The sequence below is a fragment of the Ostrea edulis genome, chromosome 4 (genome assembly GCF_947568905.1).
Source record: "Ostrea edulis chromosome 4, xbOstEdul1.1, whole genome shotgun sequence".
Classification (NCBI taxonomy): Eukaryota; Metazoa; Mollusca; class Bivalvia; order Ostreida; family Ostreidae; genus Ostrea; species Ostrea edulis.
The window spans coordinates 59,779,820-59,798,893 of record NC_079167.1 but is presented as its reverse complement, the minus strand read 5'-3'; the positions used below and the strand labels follow the sequence as shown (position 1 = coordinate 59,798,893).

The 19,074-nt window shown below is 36.4% G+C and overlaps 2 protein-coding genes across 2 annotated transcripts in view; both read left to right on the top strand.

Moving 5' to 3' along the window:
• LOC125668466 (E3 ubiquitin-protein ligase RBBP6-like) overlaps positions 1–12,593 on the top strand; it is a 34,443-nt gene extending 21,850 nt beyond the window's left edge. The window contains exons 15-19 of the mRNA XM_048902673.2: positions 444–639; positions 812–892; positions 1,010–1,597; positions 2,651–3,694; positions 10,782–12,593. Coding sequence (XP_048758630.2) covers positions 444–639; positions 812–892; positions 1,010–1,597; positions 2,651–3,694; positions 10,782–11,886 — 3,014 coding nt within the window. The 3' untranslated portion in view covers positions 11,887–12,593. The remainder of the gene's footprint in view (positions 1–443; positions 640–811; positions 893–1,009; positions 1,598–2,650; positions 3,695–10,781) is intronic.
• A 2,250-nt stretch (positions 12,594–14,843) lies between these two features.
• Positions 14,844–17,014, top strand: LOC125670100 (uncharacterized). Its single transcript, XM_048905060.2, has 2 exons — positions 14,844–15,094; positions 15,218–17,014. The coding sequence occupies exon 2, from the start codon at positions 15,266–15,268 to the stop codon at positions 16,589–16,591; it is 1,326 nt and encodes a 441-aa protein (XP_048761017.1). The 5' UTR covers positions 14,844–15,094; positions 15,218–15,265; the 3' UTR covers positions 16,592–17,014.
• Positions 17,015–19,074: the final 2,060 nt, after the last annotated feature.

The window sequence follows — 19,074 nt, the reverse complement described above, 5'->3', positions numbered from 1 at the left end:
AAGCAGCATAAGAAATTTAATGCTTTTAAAAATGCATGCAAGACACAGGATGTACAAGGTATCTTATATATGTGGTAATTATGGTGGATTTATTTCAGAAAAGTAGTTAAGAACTTTTAGTTTTTGGTAGCTGTTTATTTTATTCATGTGAATAGGAATTTTGGTGCCTCAAATCTTTTGGCAAATTTTGTCATTAGAAAGCCAATATTAATATTGTCAAGGTGTCAGAATTGCCCAATAATTGGTTTATGGCCATATAAAGTCATTGGTATCGAGGATTTAGGATATAAACATTTAGATGTATTTTGCAGTGCTATTCAGAATAGCTAAAATAGAATGAACTGAAAAGAATTGAACAACAGGCATTGCCTACAGATATCCTCTTCATTGTAAAACCTTCGATATTTATAAATATGTGAGCTGATATATTTTGATCCTTGCAGTGCCTATACTGAATCCAGCTATTCCACCACCTGGTTTTGTGGGACCTCCACCACCAGGACCATTTGGTCCAGGGCCAAGATTTGCCCCAGCACCTCCTGTGATTCCTGCTTTCCAACCAGCTGCCCCTCCCTCCATGCCTCTCAGTAAGGAGGAATTCTACAGGCGACAGAAGAAAATGCAGGAGCAGGTCAAGAAGTAAGTAAATTTCAAAGACGCTGATTAGTGAAAATGGCAGGGGGGAAAGGACATAGTCCTACATATGTCCGAAACATAAAGTATTGTATTGGTTTTTACCAGTGAATTTGATGAATGCATTGATAAGAAGTAGAATATGGAAAATTGACATTCATTTTTATTTGTTTCAAAGAAAAAAGGCTGATCCCCTGGATGTCTTTGCGAAGCAGTTCATGGACTACAAGAAAAAACCAAAATCTGCATCTAGATCCAGGTATTTTTCTACAGAAAATCAAATGCTTGCAAACACCAGAAGTTACTTTTATATTTGTAGAGACTAATTTTTGATAGGATTCAAATGAGGACTAATGTTTGGAAAATTCTGTTTCAGATCCAAATCTCGGTCAAGATCACCAAGGCGATCAATTTCTCCTCGCAGGTCCAGAACCAGATCAAAGTCTCGTAGTTTGACCCCCAGAAAAAGGTCTTATACACCCAGATCAAGGACAAGATCTCGTTCCAGATCTCTAAATCGATCAAGATCACCTTTTGGCAAACGTCCTTTTCGATCTAGATCAAGGACAAGATCACCTAGATCAAGGACTCCAAGATATAGGTCAAGATCTAGATCATTTTCTCCTAGATACCGTTCAAGATCCCCAAGACCAAGATCATTTTCTAGAAGTCCTCCAAGATTCCGCTCCAGGTCAAGGACTCCACCACCAAGATGGAGATCTCGTTCACGCAGCCCAGGCAGATACGACAGGTGGACTCCACCACCCTATGGTCGCCGGAGGTCAAGGTCACCACCTCCAATGTACAGAGGCAGGTCAAGGTCACCACCTCCATATGACTATTACAGACCAGAATGGGAAGGTCCACCACCCATGTATGGTGATTATAGAGGACCAAAAAGCCGGCCAGTTGGAAGAGGACCCCCACCACCCCCGTATCCCTACCCACATGATCCATACAACAGGTAAAGCTGGTGTATATCGAAGGATTCTTTATTCAGTTGTCTATTTCCTTTAGTGTGTAGAATTTTTTAGCTCAACTAACCAAAAGCCATTGTAAACTATTGCCAGTACTTGGTGTCTGTAATTAATTATATCCCCCACAAACATAGGTTGGGGGGTATGGTATACTGTTTTCACCTTGTCAGTCTGTATACATAATTTTCTAGAGTATATCTTTAACACCAATGAATAGATTTGATTAAAACTGTATATTTTATATAAATAATGAAGTTTTGCACCTGCTATTTTGATTGAAATTTTTTAACATTTAAGGAAGTTGCAAAAAAAATTTCCATATCGAGGGGGGTGTTGTGTTGTCATTTTTCAGAGTATATCTTAAAAACCATTTATTCCTCAATGAGTACAAATTCAAGTTATTTCCCACTATCCAGTGTGCACTGTAAGGGTACTAGTCCCTTCAGGACAGTTCTAGTTACTTTTAATCTCCCTCTCTTGAGTGGCTGTATACCCAGTCACCATACTTAAAAATGGATTTCTAGGGGTCTCACAAAAGTGGTGTTACTTTTTGGAGGAAGTTAAATTTCAATTATGATTTGATTGGCAGAGACAAAATCAACTTTTTAAGAAGGCTGCATGCTCAGTCACTGTATAGAGTACAAATATTTTTCCAGTGGTACTGCAAAAGTGTTATGACATTTTGGAGCAATACAAAATTCATATTTTAGTGTGGCTATTTGGGTTTTTAGATGGCAGAGTCTATGATTATCTGAAGTTATTTAAGCTATATGAGCAATTCAGGTTCTTGAGCAACTGTTGTTGATTTTGTGAATGCATCAACTATAAGTTTGTGGATCATCAGTGTTTTAGTGAAGGTATATGTATTTCTGATTAAGAAATTCTGATTGTTATAAGTTTGTTGATGCATTTAATTGTAAAATTAAGGAATTGGAGACGCAAAAAACTTCATGTTTAACATATATGATTCATAATGAAATGCAGTACATATCCATTATCCAATTTTTGTAAATTTGTGACTCTTTCAATTATCATTTTAGATTTGATCAGCATGCCTATGATGAGTTCTACCATGAGTTTTATGCCAGATATGGATTGCCTCCTCCTCCTCCTCCACCCAATTCTGCCATTTATGATGGTCCACCGTATCCACCTCGAAGATCTCGGTCCCCTAGAGACAGAAGACCATACAAAGACAGGCCACCACCTCGCCCCAGGCAAGAAGACAAACCCAGCAAACCAGATAAAAAGGCTCGTAATAAAACATCAGACAAGAAATCGAACAAACCTAGCAGCAAAAAAGAGGAAGTAGGGAGCAAGAAAAAGAAGAATGAGAAATCTGCAAATAAAGAAAAGGATGTGGAAAGTAAGAAAGAGGAGAAAAAAGAAAATGATGAGGAGAAGAAGGAAGAAAGCAAGGACAGTCACTCAAAGAAACGGAAGAAGGGATCTTCCAAGACCACAAAAAGGGAGCCAGCGGAGATGGATGTAAAAGCAAAAGAAGGAAAAAAAGATGAAAAGGAAGATGAGAGAAAAATAGCTAGATCAGAGGATGATGAAGTTAAAAAGAATTTGAGCAAGAAAGAAAATGTGGTGGAAAAGGTAAAAGAGAAGGAGGTACAGGAAAAGAAGGAGGTACAGGAAAAGAATGTTAAAGCAGTAAAAAAAGAGAAAGATGTAGTGGATCAAAAAGAAGGTGAAGAGAAATTCAAGTCAGAGAAAAAGAGTAGTAGTTCACTGAAGGACAGCAGCAAGGAGTTGGAGGGTATGAAATCTCCCAAAGAAGAGATTAAATCTCCAAAAGAGGAGGAGTCCGGAGACAGAGAAAAGAAGGTCAAGCGGAAGCATAAGAAAGTAACAAAAGAAGTTGGAAAAGACAAAAAGCAGGTGGAGGAAATGGAAGCAGAAGAGAGTCCTGCCAAACGCCAGAAGACGGAGGAGGATGAAGAACAGATAATGCTCTCACCACCTACTCTGTCCAAGTGGGAGAAAGATGACTATCATGATGACATATCCCTTCACAGGAGCCGTAAACTGTCCCCAGACGCAAGACCATCCAAACATGAGCGCAAAATGTTGCCAAGGTTGCTATTATATAGATATCTGCTTCTTACTGGTTTTGCAGTATTGCATTACCAATTGAATAAAGTTACATTTCTCAGTATCAATAAAGAGAATGAATCCATAACCTTTAGTACTTCCAGATTAGTAATCAATACATACGATAATTCATGAACACACTATTTATCATAAAACACAGTGAATTTCAACACAATGTTACTGACTCAATGGGAAGTGCATTGGGAGACAACAAACAAGGGCATATGGGATATGTTGAGGCAATTATTCAAGCCAAAAAAGGGTTTTACAAGTTGGTACTTCATGAAAGTACTCTGCCTCCTCTGGTTACCATAACATGTGGAAAGTGAGCTGTATCTAATCGTTAATTAATTTGGGGGGGGGACTTGATGAATAGTTGAATGTGAAATTGAAAAAAATTGTGCTTAAAACAAAGATTGAAACAACATATGATGCTGGATTTGTTACTGTGCAGTCAATGAGCCTTGGTAATAGTATTGTACCTGCGTCTTGATGTTTGAGAAATGAAGAGGTGGTATATCATATGCAGTATCATCTCGAGAATGCACATCACATGGAGAAAGTTCAATAAACACCTGGTTTATCAATTTATCTAATTTATGAATAGACGACAAATACCAGTACTTTAAGAGGGGTGGGGGTAATTCTTGTCGGACCTACCCAAAAATTTACATGAACAGGAGAAAGTGAACTGTAAAGAAGTATACTGTAAGAAAAAGACAACTTCTCAATTCCCATAATCGTGCAATTTTGATCTTCAAGTCAAGCCAGGAAAAAATTAACTTGTATTGTTCCCTGGTAGCATCTCTTGCAACCAATGCTTTAGGAATGTTTGCCATGACGTGTAGGGGATGTAAAAGTTGAATTATTTTCATTGAACTTCAAAATTCGGTGTATAAAGTGTATGTTAATTTGTGCATTGGAAATGTAGGCATTTTTGATTGGGGATAAAATATTCGTCAAAATTAAAAGTACCAAAATTTTTAATGTATATATAATATATATATATATACACACACACACAGTAACTTTAATCCTATTTTCTGGTAGCTTTATTGCTTTGAAAAATGTGGTGCGTGTATTGGCAATCCAATAACCCATAAATTATGCTGCTCATATCTGAAACTTTCATTGATTCAATCTTTGAGCACAGTAGGATTTTTTAAAACAACACGCAGAACAAACTTTAAATTTTTAAACTTTTTGACAGTATTGTAGTTTGAAAATTGCTTTGAGAAGTCCCTTTACACTGTCGTGAAGCTTAAAATAGCACCTTTCCCATGTTATTTGAACTGGGCTTGATTTCAAGCTTGGAGGCCACTGACATCTGAAAACACTTATTTTTTGGAACTGAATTGAATTCTTTTTAGATTTAGAAACAAAAGATGAGACACATGGAAAGTGTCTTGTAGATTTAAGGTTTAAGTTCCCAGAGAAACATTTGGAAAACTAGGCTGTAATTCAATCCTTTTTTGTGCTGTTGTGTATACATGGACATGGTTGTGAGTTTGGCTCATTATCTCAATCTTGTGAGTTTGGTCCATATCTCAATCTTGTGTCATGAGTTTGGCCCATATTCCAATAAACTTGTGAGTTTAGTCCATAACTTGATAATCTTGTGTTGCGAGTTTGGCCCATAGCTCATTGATGTTGTGAGTTTGGTCCATATCTCAATCTTGTTTCATGAGTTTGGACCATATTTCAGTAATCTTGTTTTGTGAGTTTGTCCTATATCTCAATCTTGTCTCGTGAGTTTGGCCCATATCCCAATAATCTTGTGAGTTTGGTTCAAAACTTGATAATCATGTGAGTTTGGTCCATAACTTGATAATCTTGTGTTGTGAGTTTGACCCATAGCTCAATGAACTTGTGTAGTGAGTTTGGCCCATAGCTCAATAATCTTGTGTGGTACATATCTCAATAATCTTCTGTTGTGAGTTTGGCCTATATCTTGGTAAACTAGTGTTGTGAGCTTGGCCCATATCTCAGTTATCTTGTGTTGTGAGTTTGACTTGTATCTCAATTATCAAGTGCTATGAGTTGGGCCCATATCGCAATAATCTTGTGTTGTGAGTTTGGCTCAGAACTCAATTTTTATGCCCCCTTCAAAGAAGAGGGGCATACTGGTTTGCACCTGTCTGTTTTGTTAGACCACAAGTTGTCCACTCAATATCTTAAAGGGACTGGTTCACGATTTTTGATAAAAATATTTTTCATTTTTGATGTTAAACATTAGAAATATAGCTCATTTAATGTTGACAGCCAAAATTTTGACCTTCTGAATGCAAGAATAAATGTAATATTTTAGCCTTAAATATGTGTTATGTTAACAAAGACTCCAGTCTTTTTATGTAAACAAACAAGTGAACTATTGATTTTGTAATATAATGCATCTTAATTTTGCATAGTCACAAATTTTAACTTTTAGATGACACATTTCACCCCAAAAATGCTTGAAATGTGAGAGATATGATAATACTTAGATCGATATTCTTTTCTTTTGAAAAATTCGTAAGCAATAGCATACCGCAATCTTTGTTTACAAAACAAATAATAAACTCTCTAAAATGAGCTTCTGTGATGATGTATCACCTTAATTTTCATGTGAAATCTTTCAAACACATTAGACAGTAGATTTTGATCATTAAAAGTGAAAAACAAAATTTTGGGTAAAATCGTGAATCAGTCCCTTTAAGAACCATTCACTTGATGATAATGATATTTCATATGTGGGTTGGTTATGAGTAGAAGAGGATCCCAATTGTTTTTCAGGTCCAAGGGTCAATCTACTCTGGACATAGGAATATACTGTCCATTCAATTTCTTGAGAACCCTTTTCTTGACAGACATCAAACTTGGTACACTGGTACATCCTAAGGAGTAGATGGCCCCTATTGATTTTTAGGTCACATGGTCAAGGGTCAAACTGGACATTGGAATATACTGTCTGCTCAATATCTTGAGAACCCTTTGCTTGACAGACATCAAACTTAGTACACTGGTACATCTTCAGGAGAAGATGACCCCTTATTGATTTTAAGGTCACATGGTCAAGGGTCAAACTGGACATAGGAATATACTGTCAGCTCAATATCTTGAGAACTCTTTGCTTGACAGACATCAAACTTGATACACTGGTACACCTTCAGGAGAAGATGGCCCCTATTGATTTTGAGGTCACATGGTCAAGGGTCAACTGAACATAGGAATATATTGTCTGCTCAATATCTTGATAACCCTTTGCTTGGCAGACATCAACCTTAGTACATTGGTATATCTTCAGGAGAAGATGACCCCTATTGAATTTGAGGTCACATGGTCAGTGTTTGAACTGGACATCGTAATATATTGTCTCCTATATTTTAAGAATAATATGCTTGATTGACACCAAACTTAGTACAGTGGTACAGCATAAGGAGTAGATGACCCCTATTGATTTTTAGGTCATGTGGTCAATCCATTCTTGACATAGGAAGATATTGGCTGCTCAATATTTTGAATTAATGATACTACTATCAATTAAGTGATATGTGTGTATAACCCTTTGCAATTTTGCACCGGAAGGGGGTGCATATGTGTTTTACAACCATATGTTTTGTTTGTTATGAGTTTGGCCCATATCTCGATCTTGTGTTGTGAATTTGACCCAAGCTAGTGTCATGAGTGTGGCCCATATCTCAATAATCTTTTGTCGGGGCTGAAGGAAGATTCTTGAATTTTGGGTCAGTAGTTCAAAGTTCATTGTCATAGTGAAGCTATACCTGAAAATGTCCTGTTAAGGAAATATTAAACCTTGCTCTTAACTTTTGAACGGTGCGTTCCTTGTGACTAGACCTTTCTAATTCTGCCCATATGTTACATGTAAGGTGTGAATATTTTCTTGCACTGATATTGAATAAGAGCTGAATGCAGAATTAGCAAGATCATAAAGGCCGGTCCCTACCAACATTGTAAATTTCGGGATCCTTAGAGTGATTTTAAGACGGGTTCAAAATAGTTGTATTTACTCGTATAATGTTTTAAGATATTTCGAATTATAAAATGCTTTCTTTGGTATGGTAAACAGGGTATGAAGATGGCATACGTTGCAGAAAAAATATATGGGTTATGCTTTGCAACCTTCATATCCCTTTTATAAACCAAAGAAAGACATAGTATTCTTTTGTATTTTTTTTTTTTTTATGTAAATGCTTTCAAATACATGAAGTTAGGATATTATTGACCTCTAAGTTATTTAAATGTAACAGCTGAAAATCACCTGACCTTGACTTGTCTACATATTTGGTTATGATTTCCATTTTTGAACGATGGTATACCTGGGAAATGGTCCAAGAAGGACAAACTCAAATCTCATAAATTATAAAACCGTTGTATGATATAGGTAAACGTATTTGCCAACAATACTGCACAATAGGTCGCAGAGGTGGGATGTTTATATTCACGCACAGACAGATGGCACTAAAATGGACTAGCTAGATTGAAACAAATGTATGGCTTCATAGTTGCAAATAACGAACAATGAATTTCGATAGGAAATTAAGCAGAATACACAGTGAATGTAAATGAGACAAATCTTTCATTATTATGGGCACTTGTAGGAGCAATTGTGTTAATGGCATATGTGTATTTGAATTTGACTTGGAGGTGCAGAATAGGAAAGTATAGATTTTGTAGCCATTGGGACAAGTGGTATCTTTAACTAATACTCAGGTGACCAGTAAGGCCTATAAGCCATTTGATTTAGTGGCAATCATGCATTGCTTCTCTTGTCAGGGACCTGATTTACAAATACATATATATACATTGCTGATTATATATTGGTATTGTGTACAAAATGTTCCTAACTTACCTAATTCACTGATGTTGGAAGATATGCCAATATAGTTATGTCTAATTTGGTAATAGTTAAAGGACAATCCCATCATAACAGTTAATTTAAGGATAGCCCCTCAGTTATGCGATTTTGGTTAAAAATGAAACTGGATTTTTGTGCTAGGTTATTATTTTCCAAAAAGATAATGCTGACCTTATGAGTCTTCCAACAATCCCAAAATTAATGTCTTTGAAACATCTTTTACATGATTCTGGACAATTATGGCATTGACTGTGAGAAGAGATAAATACATTTGCCCCACAATGTAAATGGCATGGGCATATAGTGTTGTTCCATCCAGTTTTGCTTGGCACTTGGGGGTTGTAGTTATAATTAAGGGCTCTTTATCCAGTTTTTCATTACACTTCTCTGAATAAACTGCAGGAAATACTTTCATCAAACTTGTTACATGTTGGTGAGAAAAGACAAATATGCTGAGAGCTTTTGACCTCCAATGTATACAGCCTTAACCTCATTTCTTGGTTCTGTGCTTGGTCCATACAACTTGCTAGAACATGACAACTATGCCCCCCTTTGAAAAAGAGGGAGCATTTTGTTTTGCACCTATCGGTCGGTCTGTAGACCAAGTCTTGTCCACTCATTATCTTAAAAACCCTTTGCTTGACAGACATCGAACTTGGTATTCTGGTACATTTTATGGAGTAGATAACCTCTATTGATTTTATGAGGGAGGGTCAATCCACTCTGGACATAGGAAGATATTGTCTGTTCGTTATCTTGGGAACCCTTTCCTTGATAGACATCAAACTTGCACTGGTACATCGTAAAAGTAGATGACCCCATATTGATTTGGGGTTCAAGGGTCAAACTGGACATAGCAATTTATTGTCTCCTCTATATTTTTAGAATCAGACCCCTTTGCTTGACAGACATCAAACTTGGTACATGTTAAGGAGTAGATGACCAGTATTGATTTTGAGGTCAAGGTCAATCAGCTCTTTTCATAGGAAGATATTGTCTGCTCAGTATCTTCAGAACTTGGTATATCTTAAGGAGTAGATGAACCCTATTGATTTTGAGTCATGGTCAAGGGTCAAACTGGACATAGTAATATATTGTCTCCTCATTTTTAGAATCATTTGCTTGATTGACACCAAACTTGGTACATCCTAAGGAGTAGATGACCTCTATTGATTTTGAGATCAAAGGTCAATATACTCTGAACATGGGAAGATATTTTCTGCTCAATATCTCGAATTGTTTTGACACTACTATCAATTAAAAGATACTTACTTGTGTATAACCCATTTCAATTTTGGGGGTAGGGGGAATACGTTTCTCTGAAACATTTCTTTTTTTTACCTCGACAGTCCATATGACCATCACCTTACATTTCTGGATTCTACACTTAGCTCATTTCTAAGTAAATTCATACACAGATATCAATGTACTACCTAGTTGGAACTTAAAATTATGTCCCATTTTATAAATTGACCTTTCCATGTGATGTTGACCTCACATTTCCTGGGATTTGTGTTTGGTTCATTTCTGGAAAACCACAGCAAGGCAATCATGTATTGCTATATGGGAAGGTTTCTACAGTTTGAAAAAGAAATGAATTTAAATCATTTTAAGAAATTAAACTTTTATATTTCTAGATCCTTGGACCTACCTTGCAGATTTAAATTTTAATTTTTATCAGGTTATTTTTTTTTAGTAGTATGATAAAAATTTGTCTTCCTTTTTTTTTTAATCTACATTATATGTTTGTTATTATCAAATCTTTCTAAGGAATAAAATGGCAGAAAGAATATTTAATTGACAAAATGTCTTTCCCTTAACAAGTCAGTCCCATTGATTCTCTGCTTTGATGTATATGTGATGGCAACTTTTTTGCTCCATAACTTGAGTGATTATAATTTTAATTCCCTTTTCTTTTAATTGAAATATTTGCTTCATGATATTTATATACAAATCTTTTTGTGTACTTCTTTTTTCTTTCGGTCATGTGTACATATGTGCATTTATTATATTTACTTTGATATCTTTTTGTATTGCTTCATCTTGTGTCAACTTTCAAATTTTAAAAAGAAATGAAAAGAACCCATTTTAAAAAAATGTTGAACAGAAGTTGTTAAATTGTAGCCTATGTGCTTTTCTGTTTGATTCTGTAGGAGAAATGCAGCAGTTTGATGTATAATGTATAAACCAGTACTGACCTTCTATTTGTTTTGCAGGTCTGTTATTGAAAAAGCAGAGAAAGCCTTGGCCCAGAAACAACCTCAGCCTCTCTCAGTAGTCACATCCATTAAACCCTCATCCAGCCTGGCTAATAGGCTGGAGAAATCTCCTCCCCCCAAACTCAGGTCGCCAGAGGCAAAATCTCGCAGAGTTTTCATGGAGAACCAGTCTAACAAGAAAGTGGAAGAGGACAGCAGAAAAGTTTTAAGTCGTGACAGGTCCATGCAAATCACTGTATCATCAGACGTTAAAACAAACACAAAGTCCAAAGACTCCAAGAAGGAGGTTAAAGACTTGAGGGAATCTCTGATGGAGAAGCGAAGAGCTTCTGTTAGAAGTTCCTCTACAGAGGAATGGGAACAAAGTAAAGGCAAAGGATTCAGTCATGATGATAGATTGGCAGTGAATTATTCCCGTGAGAAGGATTGGGATTATGTAGACGACAACAAAAATAATGATGGATGGTTAACCAACAAGTTAAAAGGTTCTTCCAAGTCTTCAAATTCTAAGACGCATGATAGGGACAATAATGAAGAAAGGAAGTCTCTTTCCAAGGAAAAAATTGTGGAAAAAGGTCGGAGGAAGTCTAGAGAGGGTAAGGAATCTCCAAAAAGGTCCAAGAAAGGGGAGGAAAAGAGTGCAAAGAAATATTCAAAATCACAGGAGAAAAAGGAGGAAAAAAAGAAAATTGGGGGTAAAAATCCCAAGAAGGAAAGTTATGAGAAAATCACAGAAAAGGATGAAGTGAGTAATATAGAGAGGGATAGGACAGAAGCATCGGATGGTGTTAGAGACAAATTAAAACTGATACAAAGAGTGGACAGAAAGGAATCGGTGATGGATGAATCTACATTTGTGCCTGATTACAATGAAGCCATGGGAAGTGAATCAGAGGAGGAGGTGTCCAAACAGGAAATGAAGAGACAATATTCCACAGCAGAGAGTGAGAAAGTAGAGAGTGAGAGTGAGGAAGAAACCTCGGGGGAAGAGAGGGAGAAGAAGCTGAAAAAGAAAAAGAACAAACATAAAAAACATAAAAAGAACAAAAAGAAACACAAGAAAAAGCATAAGAAGCAGAACAATGAGGACGAATCTTCATAACCAAAGAACAGTGTGTGTCGTTTCAGGATGTTTGTTTTGATGGAAATTAATAAACTTTTGTGTGTGAACAATCATGTCATCAGTGAGGGCATTAAGTGGTAATTTGCATGTACTCTAGGTCTTTCCAGTCACATTGTGTGTTATAAAACAGTAACCTCACTGTGAGTAATATCAGCAACATTGTAAGGGCAGGTGAAGGTTGTTTTTGTGTTCACTGCTTATTCTTAATGAAGTGGTACTTATATTATACATTACATCTTGATGGGGGTTTTTTTTTATGAAGAAGAGGATTGTGTTGTTATAATTTAAGTGATGCATAAGATACACCTCTTTGAAAGGAGCGCGATGTTGATATGTTATCTAATCATGGAGTTTTCAATGGCAGAGAAAAGTGAACATGCCATTAGTGTTATTACTATTTATTACAAATGTGTTCAAAAATACATCACATTTTTTAAAAAGGCAGTGCTTCTCTCCATTTTCAAATTATGACGGTTTATTTTCAATTTGTGATTATGTTTTTTAAAAGCAATTACAAATTCTTAATTATTTCTGGGAAAAGTCTAGATGACTGAAAAAAAAATTATCCTTTTATTTCATGTGTAATTCACTGTACAATCTGATAGTGATTATAAAATCACTTTTAATTGTTTATACTACATGTAATATGTACTCACCATGAAGTGAATAAATGCAATGAGTAAATATTTTTGTTTTTGTCTGTTAGGTTTTACCTCAGAAAGGCATGAGGAAAGATATAATGGTATTCCGGATCTTCTGTCAGAATTTGTTCTTGATTTTCTTGTAAAAAAACTTTTTCCATAATTTTGATCACATGATTCTTATGTCCATTGTATATGGCTAAATTACTAGTATCTTTCATGTAATTTTAATTTCACTATAAGAACTACAGGAAAAGGCAAAACAGAATTGGACTGTATACAGGGATTAAAGCATAGATTCATGTTTTATGCTACTACATGAATATGTAATTGTATTCAAATCTGGACGTTCCGAATTTTCAAGACCCTTGGGATGTGTCCATACTCCAGTTTATCAGAAAGTTAAGAACTGGGACAAAAATTATTCAGGTCACTCGGGTCACCTATTTTTAACTTCTTGAGAACTACAAGCCAGTTGTTTCCATTTTTGGCATGTAGCATCTCTTGCATAAGAGGAATGTAAGTTGTGAAATTCTTTACCTTACCACCACTGGGGCCGCATAGGCAGGGCCAATTATGCTTTTAAAAAGGCCGTATTTTGAAAAATCTTCTCGAAAAATTAAATACATGGTTTTGATGTCCATGAAGCCCTCTATTAAAATTCAAGGGTCTAGGACGTGGCCAATATGGCCATATAGTGAAAAATGGAATAAGTCTTGGAAATCTTCTACTCCCATATACATTTGATGAAAACGAAATGCACGATTATGATGTCCATGAAGCCCCTCTGTCTAAATTGTGAAATTCCTTGGTCAGGGGTTCAGACCCTTAGGCAGGGCCAATATGGCCACATAAGGAAGATGTGTTTCCAAAAAAAATTATGGAATGTTGAAATGATTTATACGCTTCAAACTTCCATTTTCCCTCTGTAATTGAATAGGAATTGTATGCATTTTAAAATATAAAATGTCTTAAACATTCACACGAAAGGCAAATATGAGACTGCATAGGCTATGATACTCGTGCGACCATTAAGGACCGTGGGCCTCTTATTTAGGACATCACTATATATGATCACATGTGCGAAGGTTGAACAATGTGAGAGGAATTGAACAGGTGCCTGCAGCTTCTCTGTTGAAACAGTCTTCATGAGTTCTGTTCTTGAGAAATTGTAAATGATGGACGGTTGAGCACGAGTTTGATTACAGTTTATTTATGGAAAGATGCATTAACTTGATAATCGAATTAACTTTATTCTGCAGCTGATTTCATTTATATCCTGTTTACGACTGATGTGGGCATAGCAACCAAGCTTCTTAGGACTAGTGTCTAGTAGATGATAGGATGGGAAATAGAATATTTAACAATGTTTCTTAGTAATACTAACTTAAGTGTTTGTTATTGGAGGGTTACAACACAGACTAAAGGCTAAGAGCGTGCTCTTTCCATCTTTCTCATTTTTCCTGATTATACAATTTATACATCCTCGTGTGGTGTACATTCAAGTTTGTTTAAACTGTGACCGCCAAGATCACTGTTGGATTTTAAAATTTCACGTGACATCATTTTAGGGGGGGGGGGGGGGGGATATCTTTTAAAGACTTTTTATCTCAAGAACCACAAAGGCTTCAGTCTGTCAAATGAACATGCTCGCGGTTAGCATCTTAAAGTCGTGTAAATAAACCATGACCATTTGGGCCAGGACAACCACTGTTGGGTTAAGATTTACGTATGGTGACAAGGGGGGGGGGGGGGTACTTTCCTTTAAGTTTACTGTTCTGTGTTTGAATTCATGGCGAGGGCATTGAACGTTACCCGCTAAGGCATGCATTGTTTTCGGCAACCTGCGACGCGTGTATTTCTTTATCACGTTTCATTAGTCAACGTTGTGACGAGACACTTGCCCACGTTTTACTTGCACACTAACTGTAGTATCACCACGAATTCGCTCTCTCGGGAAAACAAAGACATTAACCCTTTCAAGAAAATGAATGACTGATCCGGAAAATTGCTTTGTTTTCCTCTTTTAATAAAATTTTCACTTGATCCAACGGCCTCCGTTCAATTTACTCGACTTTATGTTGCACGGGTTGAAAAATTGTACCCTTTAAATTGAAAAACAATTTATTTGTATAAATTATCTTTTAAATATACAACCTTCGATAGTTTCTGCGAAGCGTTTTTCTTCATTTAAAGAACTCGAATTGACTAGGCGTATCCTAATTCTGTGTATCAATATTTTTGTCTTATTTGTCTTGGGTCATCTGCTCTATTCTGTGGTTTCATGTAAGCATTATGTTTAATCAGATTGTAAATTCTTTTCACATCTAAATGAAGCATAGCTGCAATTGTTTACTCGCTAATGGATATTAAAGGCGATTTTATTGAGACAGTGTTTCGATAATCGGCGGAATTTAGTTCGGAGTGAAGGAAGAGAGACGTAGAAAGTGGCTACGTTTGGATCAAAACATTTATATGTACTTTATACTTGACATCTTGCAGAGGAATATGATTAAAGCTCCCCAAACACTGTCATTCGGAATCAGGTACGGAAAAAAAATGCACGCACCATGTTAATTACACGGAAGAAGAGCACTTTCTTTCATTATAATGCTTAAAAACGATTCAAGAAAAGTATATCATTATCGGTGAAACAATTTTTACGACAGATAACCAGGATGTGCCAAGGATATAAGCGACAGTGATTACAGCTCGCAATGGATCGTCATTCGCAATTCGATGTGTTGCCTAGTTACCCAAGATATTCCAAGCGCGATATTGTGAGAAACCATAGTAAGACAGATGATCCTAATGACTCCACGTATGCCAACATCAGAAAACGACTCAATTCCGCAGTGCTTTCTGTGCCTTACGAACGAAAATTGGATCAGTTTAATGGTCTTGGAAAAAAGTCGCGCATTGGTGAAGACATTTCATCATCAAAGCGTCACATCAAAAGTGGTGAAAGTGATGGGAAAAAACCACGCTCTCGTGTGAATTCGGAGACAAACTCGCATCCACCTGAAAGTCACTCTCCAATTAAGGTGGTCCGAACGCATGACTTGGGTGGTTTGCAAATGTCGGATAAATACGTGTCTACATCATCCACAAGCTCGAACAAACTTCCTCGTGTGAAAAGAGACCGTGCACCCTCCGAAACAAGCACCACCTCCACCGTAAGCCGTCCATTCTCGTTTTCGAAATATGACTTGGATGAATCATTTTGGATGCAAAATGTTCGTGAGATAGAGGAAATCAAGGAAAGGTATGCTGAAGATAGTGAATTTGTCGCATCTCTCCACGGATTTCTGGAAGAGACATCGAGGAAAGCGAAGAAGAAAGTGGCCGCCATGAACTCCCCTCAGCAGCAACATCATAAACACCCAAAAAGCACATCATCTTCTAGAGACAGCTCTATCAATTCAAAAGAGACTGCAGAACGTTATAATGGTCACATCGACCATGTTACCTTCCAAGACTCAGAGTCACACCAGCATCATCGAAATAATGTCATGCATCCACATCGGAACCACGGGCGTGTTATTTTACCGTCCATACACCGAGCAGACGACGACACGGTCAGTATAGTGAGCACGCTAACACAGGGATCTGTAAGTAGCAACGGCTCCACCATCAAAAACTCTGTCAATGCCAAACATCACAAAAAATCAAAGTTTCGTAAGGTCGAATTTAATCTGTATCCAAAGAATCAACGGCCATTGTTTCTCCCGGCACTGAAACACGCTGTGGTACCCAGTGAGGATCATTCTAAAACCCCAAGATCTATACTGAAAAAACATGATAGTCTGGAAAGCATTGACGTACTTTCTCAGCATCAGAACGAAGAGCATGGGGGCTTGAAAGAAGTAAAGCACAACGAACGCACAAGTGGAGCTTGGGAGAGCCATATTCCTCGGCTACTGTCGCCAATTCCGGCGTCGGCGACAAGAAGAAACCCAGTGGTGTTCAAAAACGCATCGAACTTTCATTTTAAATGTAGTCAAGAATTCAAAGCAGTCATGGGCGATTTCGAAGACGAATAACTACCGGTATCATTCACAATTTTACAAATATTCTACATCGTTTACATAGTATCTAATATAGTTTCATGTTGGTGTAAACAGGGAAAAATGTCATTAAATATGAATTACCACTCTATGAATTATGTCGTACTTGGCCGTTTCAACAATGTACTCTTAAAAAGCAACACTGTAAATCTTGTTAGCAACTCTTCCACTAACATCATAACAGAAAATCGATGTGATTGCAATTTACGATCATAGACCATTTTCTCAAACGCTAGAATTTTTGGCAAATTACAGTAGTTCACACCAGCAGAAACTCTCCTTAGAATCGTTGTCTTGTAATGCGAAATTGTCTGTAAAAATGTGTGTCCAGTCATGACCAATCGATGTAGAAGTTTTAGATTGTGGTAAATAAAGTATACATTTTGATGAGATACTCTCCATCATTTTGCTTGAGATCTATCAGTAATGCAGTCTTGCCTATTTTCATTGATTTTGCTGTTGCTATAGCATAGACACGTTTGCAAGAGTCAGGAAATTGTTCATTTTACTAATCAGAAAATGACAAATTTATTGGTAATTTTTTAACGTGGTTTAAAAAATATGACCGACAACTGAAATTCGAAGACTTGCTGAATTTATTAATTTAGTATACCATTAATCTTGAAACTTTGAAATTATTGTCAGCTGCCGTTTCTTGCACGCGATTGTCAATAGCATTCCAAGATGTCAACGATCAAATTTTTGCCATGGCTGAAACTTTACAAACTCGCAGTTCTAATGTACTGTAGACTTAGTAACGCGAGTCTACACTCAACCTCCAGTTCAAGGTATTTAATGCGTAACCTTGTTTCAAAACGCCTTCGAATGAAGAATTTTGTTACCAAATCAGCCTACCCCTAATTAAAACCATCTCAGTTACATTTATGGACAAAATCAAAGAACGCTTATTCCATCTATTTGTCAAAAAGCATTACACAATTTGGATCACCATGTGCAAAAGTTCAATGCGTCCCCATTCAATAGTGGGATAAAATTTCATTTTCTATTCACGATTATAAAGACTCTATCTATTTGTACATGAACGTTTCGGTCTGTAGCGATTGGTTTTTAGGGCTGGTCTGTTGTTTGTTAAGGTTGAGAACAATGGTTTAGAGACCTTTAATCTAATAAGCTTTTTGTAGTTCTTTATCAAATCAGTACTATGGTATAAATAAAATTCTTTATCTTGTGCATTCAGTAAACTTAATTAAAGACGCATTTGTTGTAAGACAAACTCTTTCAGGCCAGAGCAAAAGAATTTTAGGATAATACCGAGTTAAAAACGTGGTATTGTCATGTGTAGCATTTTTGTTGTTGTTTTTTTTTTTTTTTTTTGATAATGAATTTCGTATTGGTTATGCAAGCTGCACTTGTTTAGACATCTGAATGTCAAAGTTTTTAATATCTATATTGTATACAAGTATTTGCAATTGGGAATTAATAAGCGATTGCATTCATATTTTACAGTTAGATATGCACAATGCGACTTTATTGATCCACAGATTGAAACACGAAAGTGACTGCTAAGATTGCAACCAAATGAGACGATAGTATTGTTGTATAATTAAGAGGATGAAACAAATTCTACAACCTATACAAGTTCCCCTCTTCACATGGTCTACACACGCTTGTCATGTAAAGGATGAGACAAATTCTACAACCTATACAAGTTATCTGTACACGGCATACACACGCTTGTCATGTAAAGGATATCAAAGGAAGTATACATAGCATGTATCATAGACGTAAGATTAATTACCCATAATTAATTCAACTTATATGCACAAGCCATGAATGAATTTGTAGACTTCAGTAAAGATTTAAAAAGTTCGGTCCGTATGTCAATGATTCACCAGCTGCTCCAACACGGAGACTACTCAGGATGGGTATCAGAAATATCTAGGCCATAAAATCTCAAAAGTTTGTGAAAAAATATTAATAAATACATACAAATATTGGTTACAAATGAAAAAAAAAAATATGATGAAATATCTCTTCTTATGGTGTATTATGTTTCGTCTGCAGTGTAGAAATCATTTATGAAGCTGTTGTGTCTTAATTTTTGTATGATTAATGTATTTATACAGCGTTTACCAAAAGAGAAATACATAGGCAGTTTAGAAACACGTTTGGTTAGATATATTTCAAATTACGAAATTCACCGCGAGAGACTGGTTCTCTTGATTCTAAGCTTTTATGCCCCCGAGGTCGAAGATTGGGGGATATATCGTTTTTGTCCCGTCTGTCCAAAACTTTACCCCTGCTCATAACTTTTGAATTGTGTTAGATAGGGGTTTCATATTTCATATGTGCATTCCTTGTGATAAGACCTTTCGTTTGGTACCAACATTTCATTTCATGAGAACAAACTTGAATCCCCTCTACATAAGGATATGATTTGAGCCAAGTTTGTTTGAAATCGACCCAGTGGTTCATAAATTTTTAAAGAATTCCACATC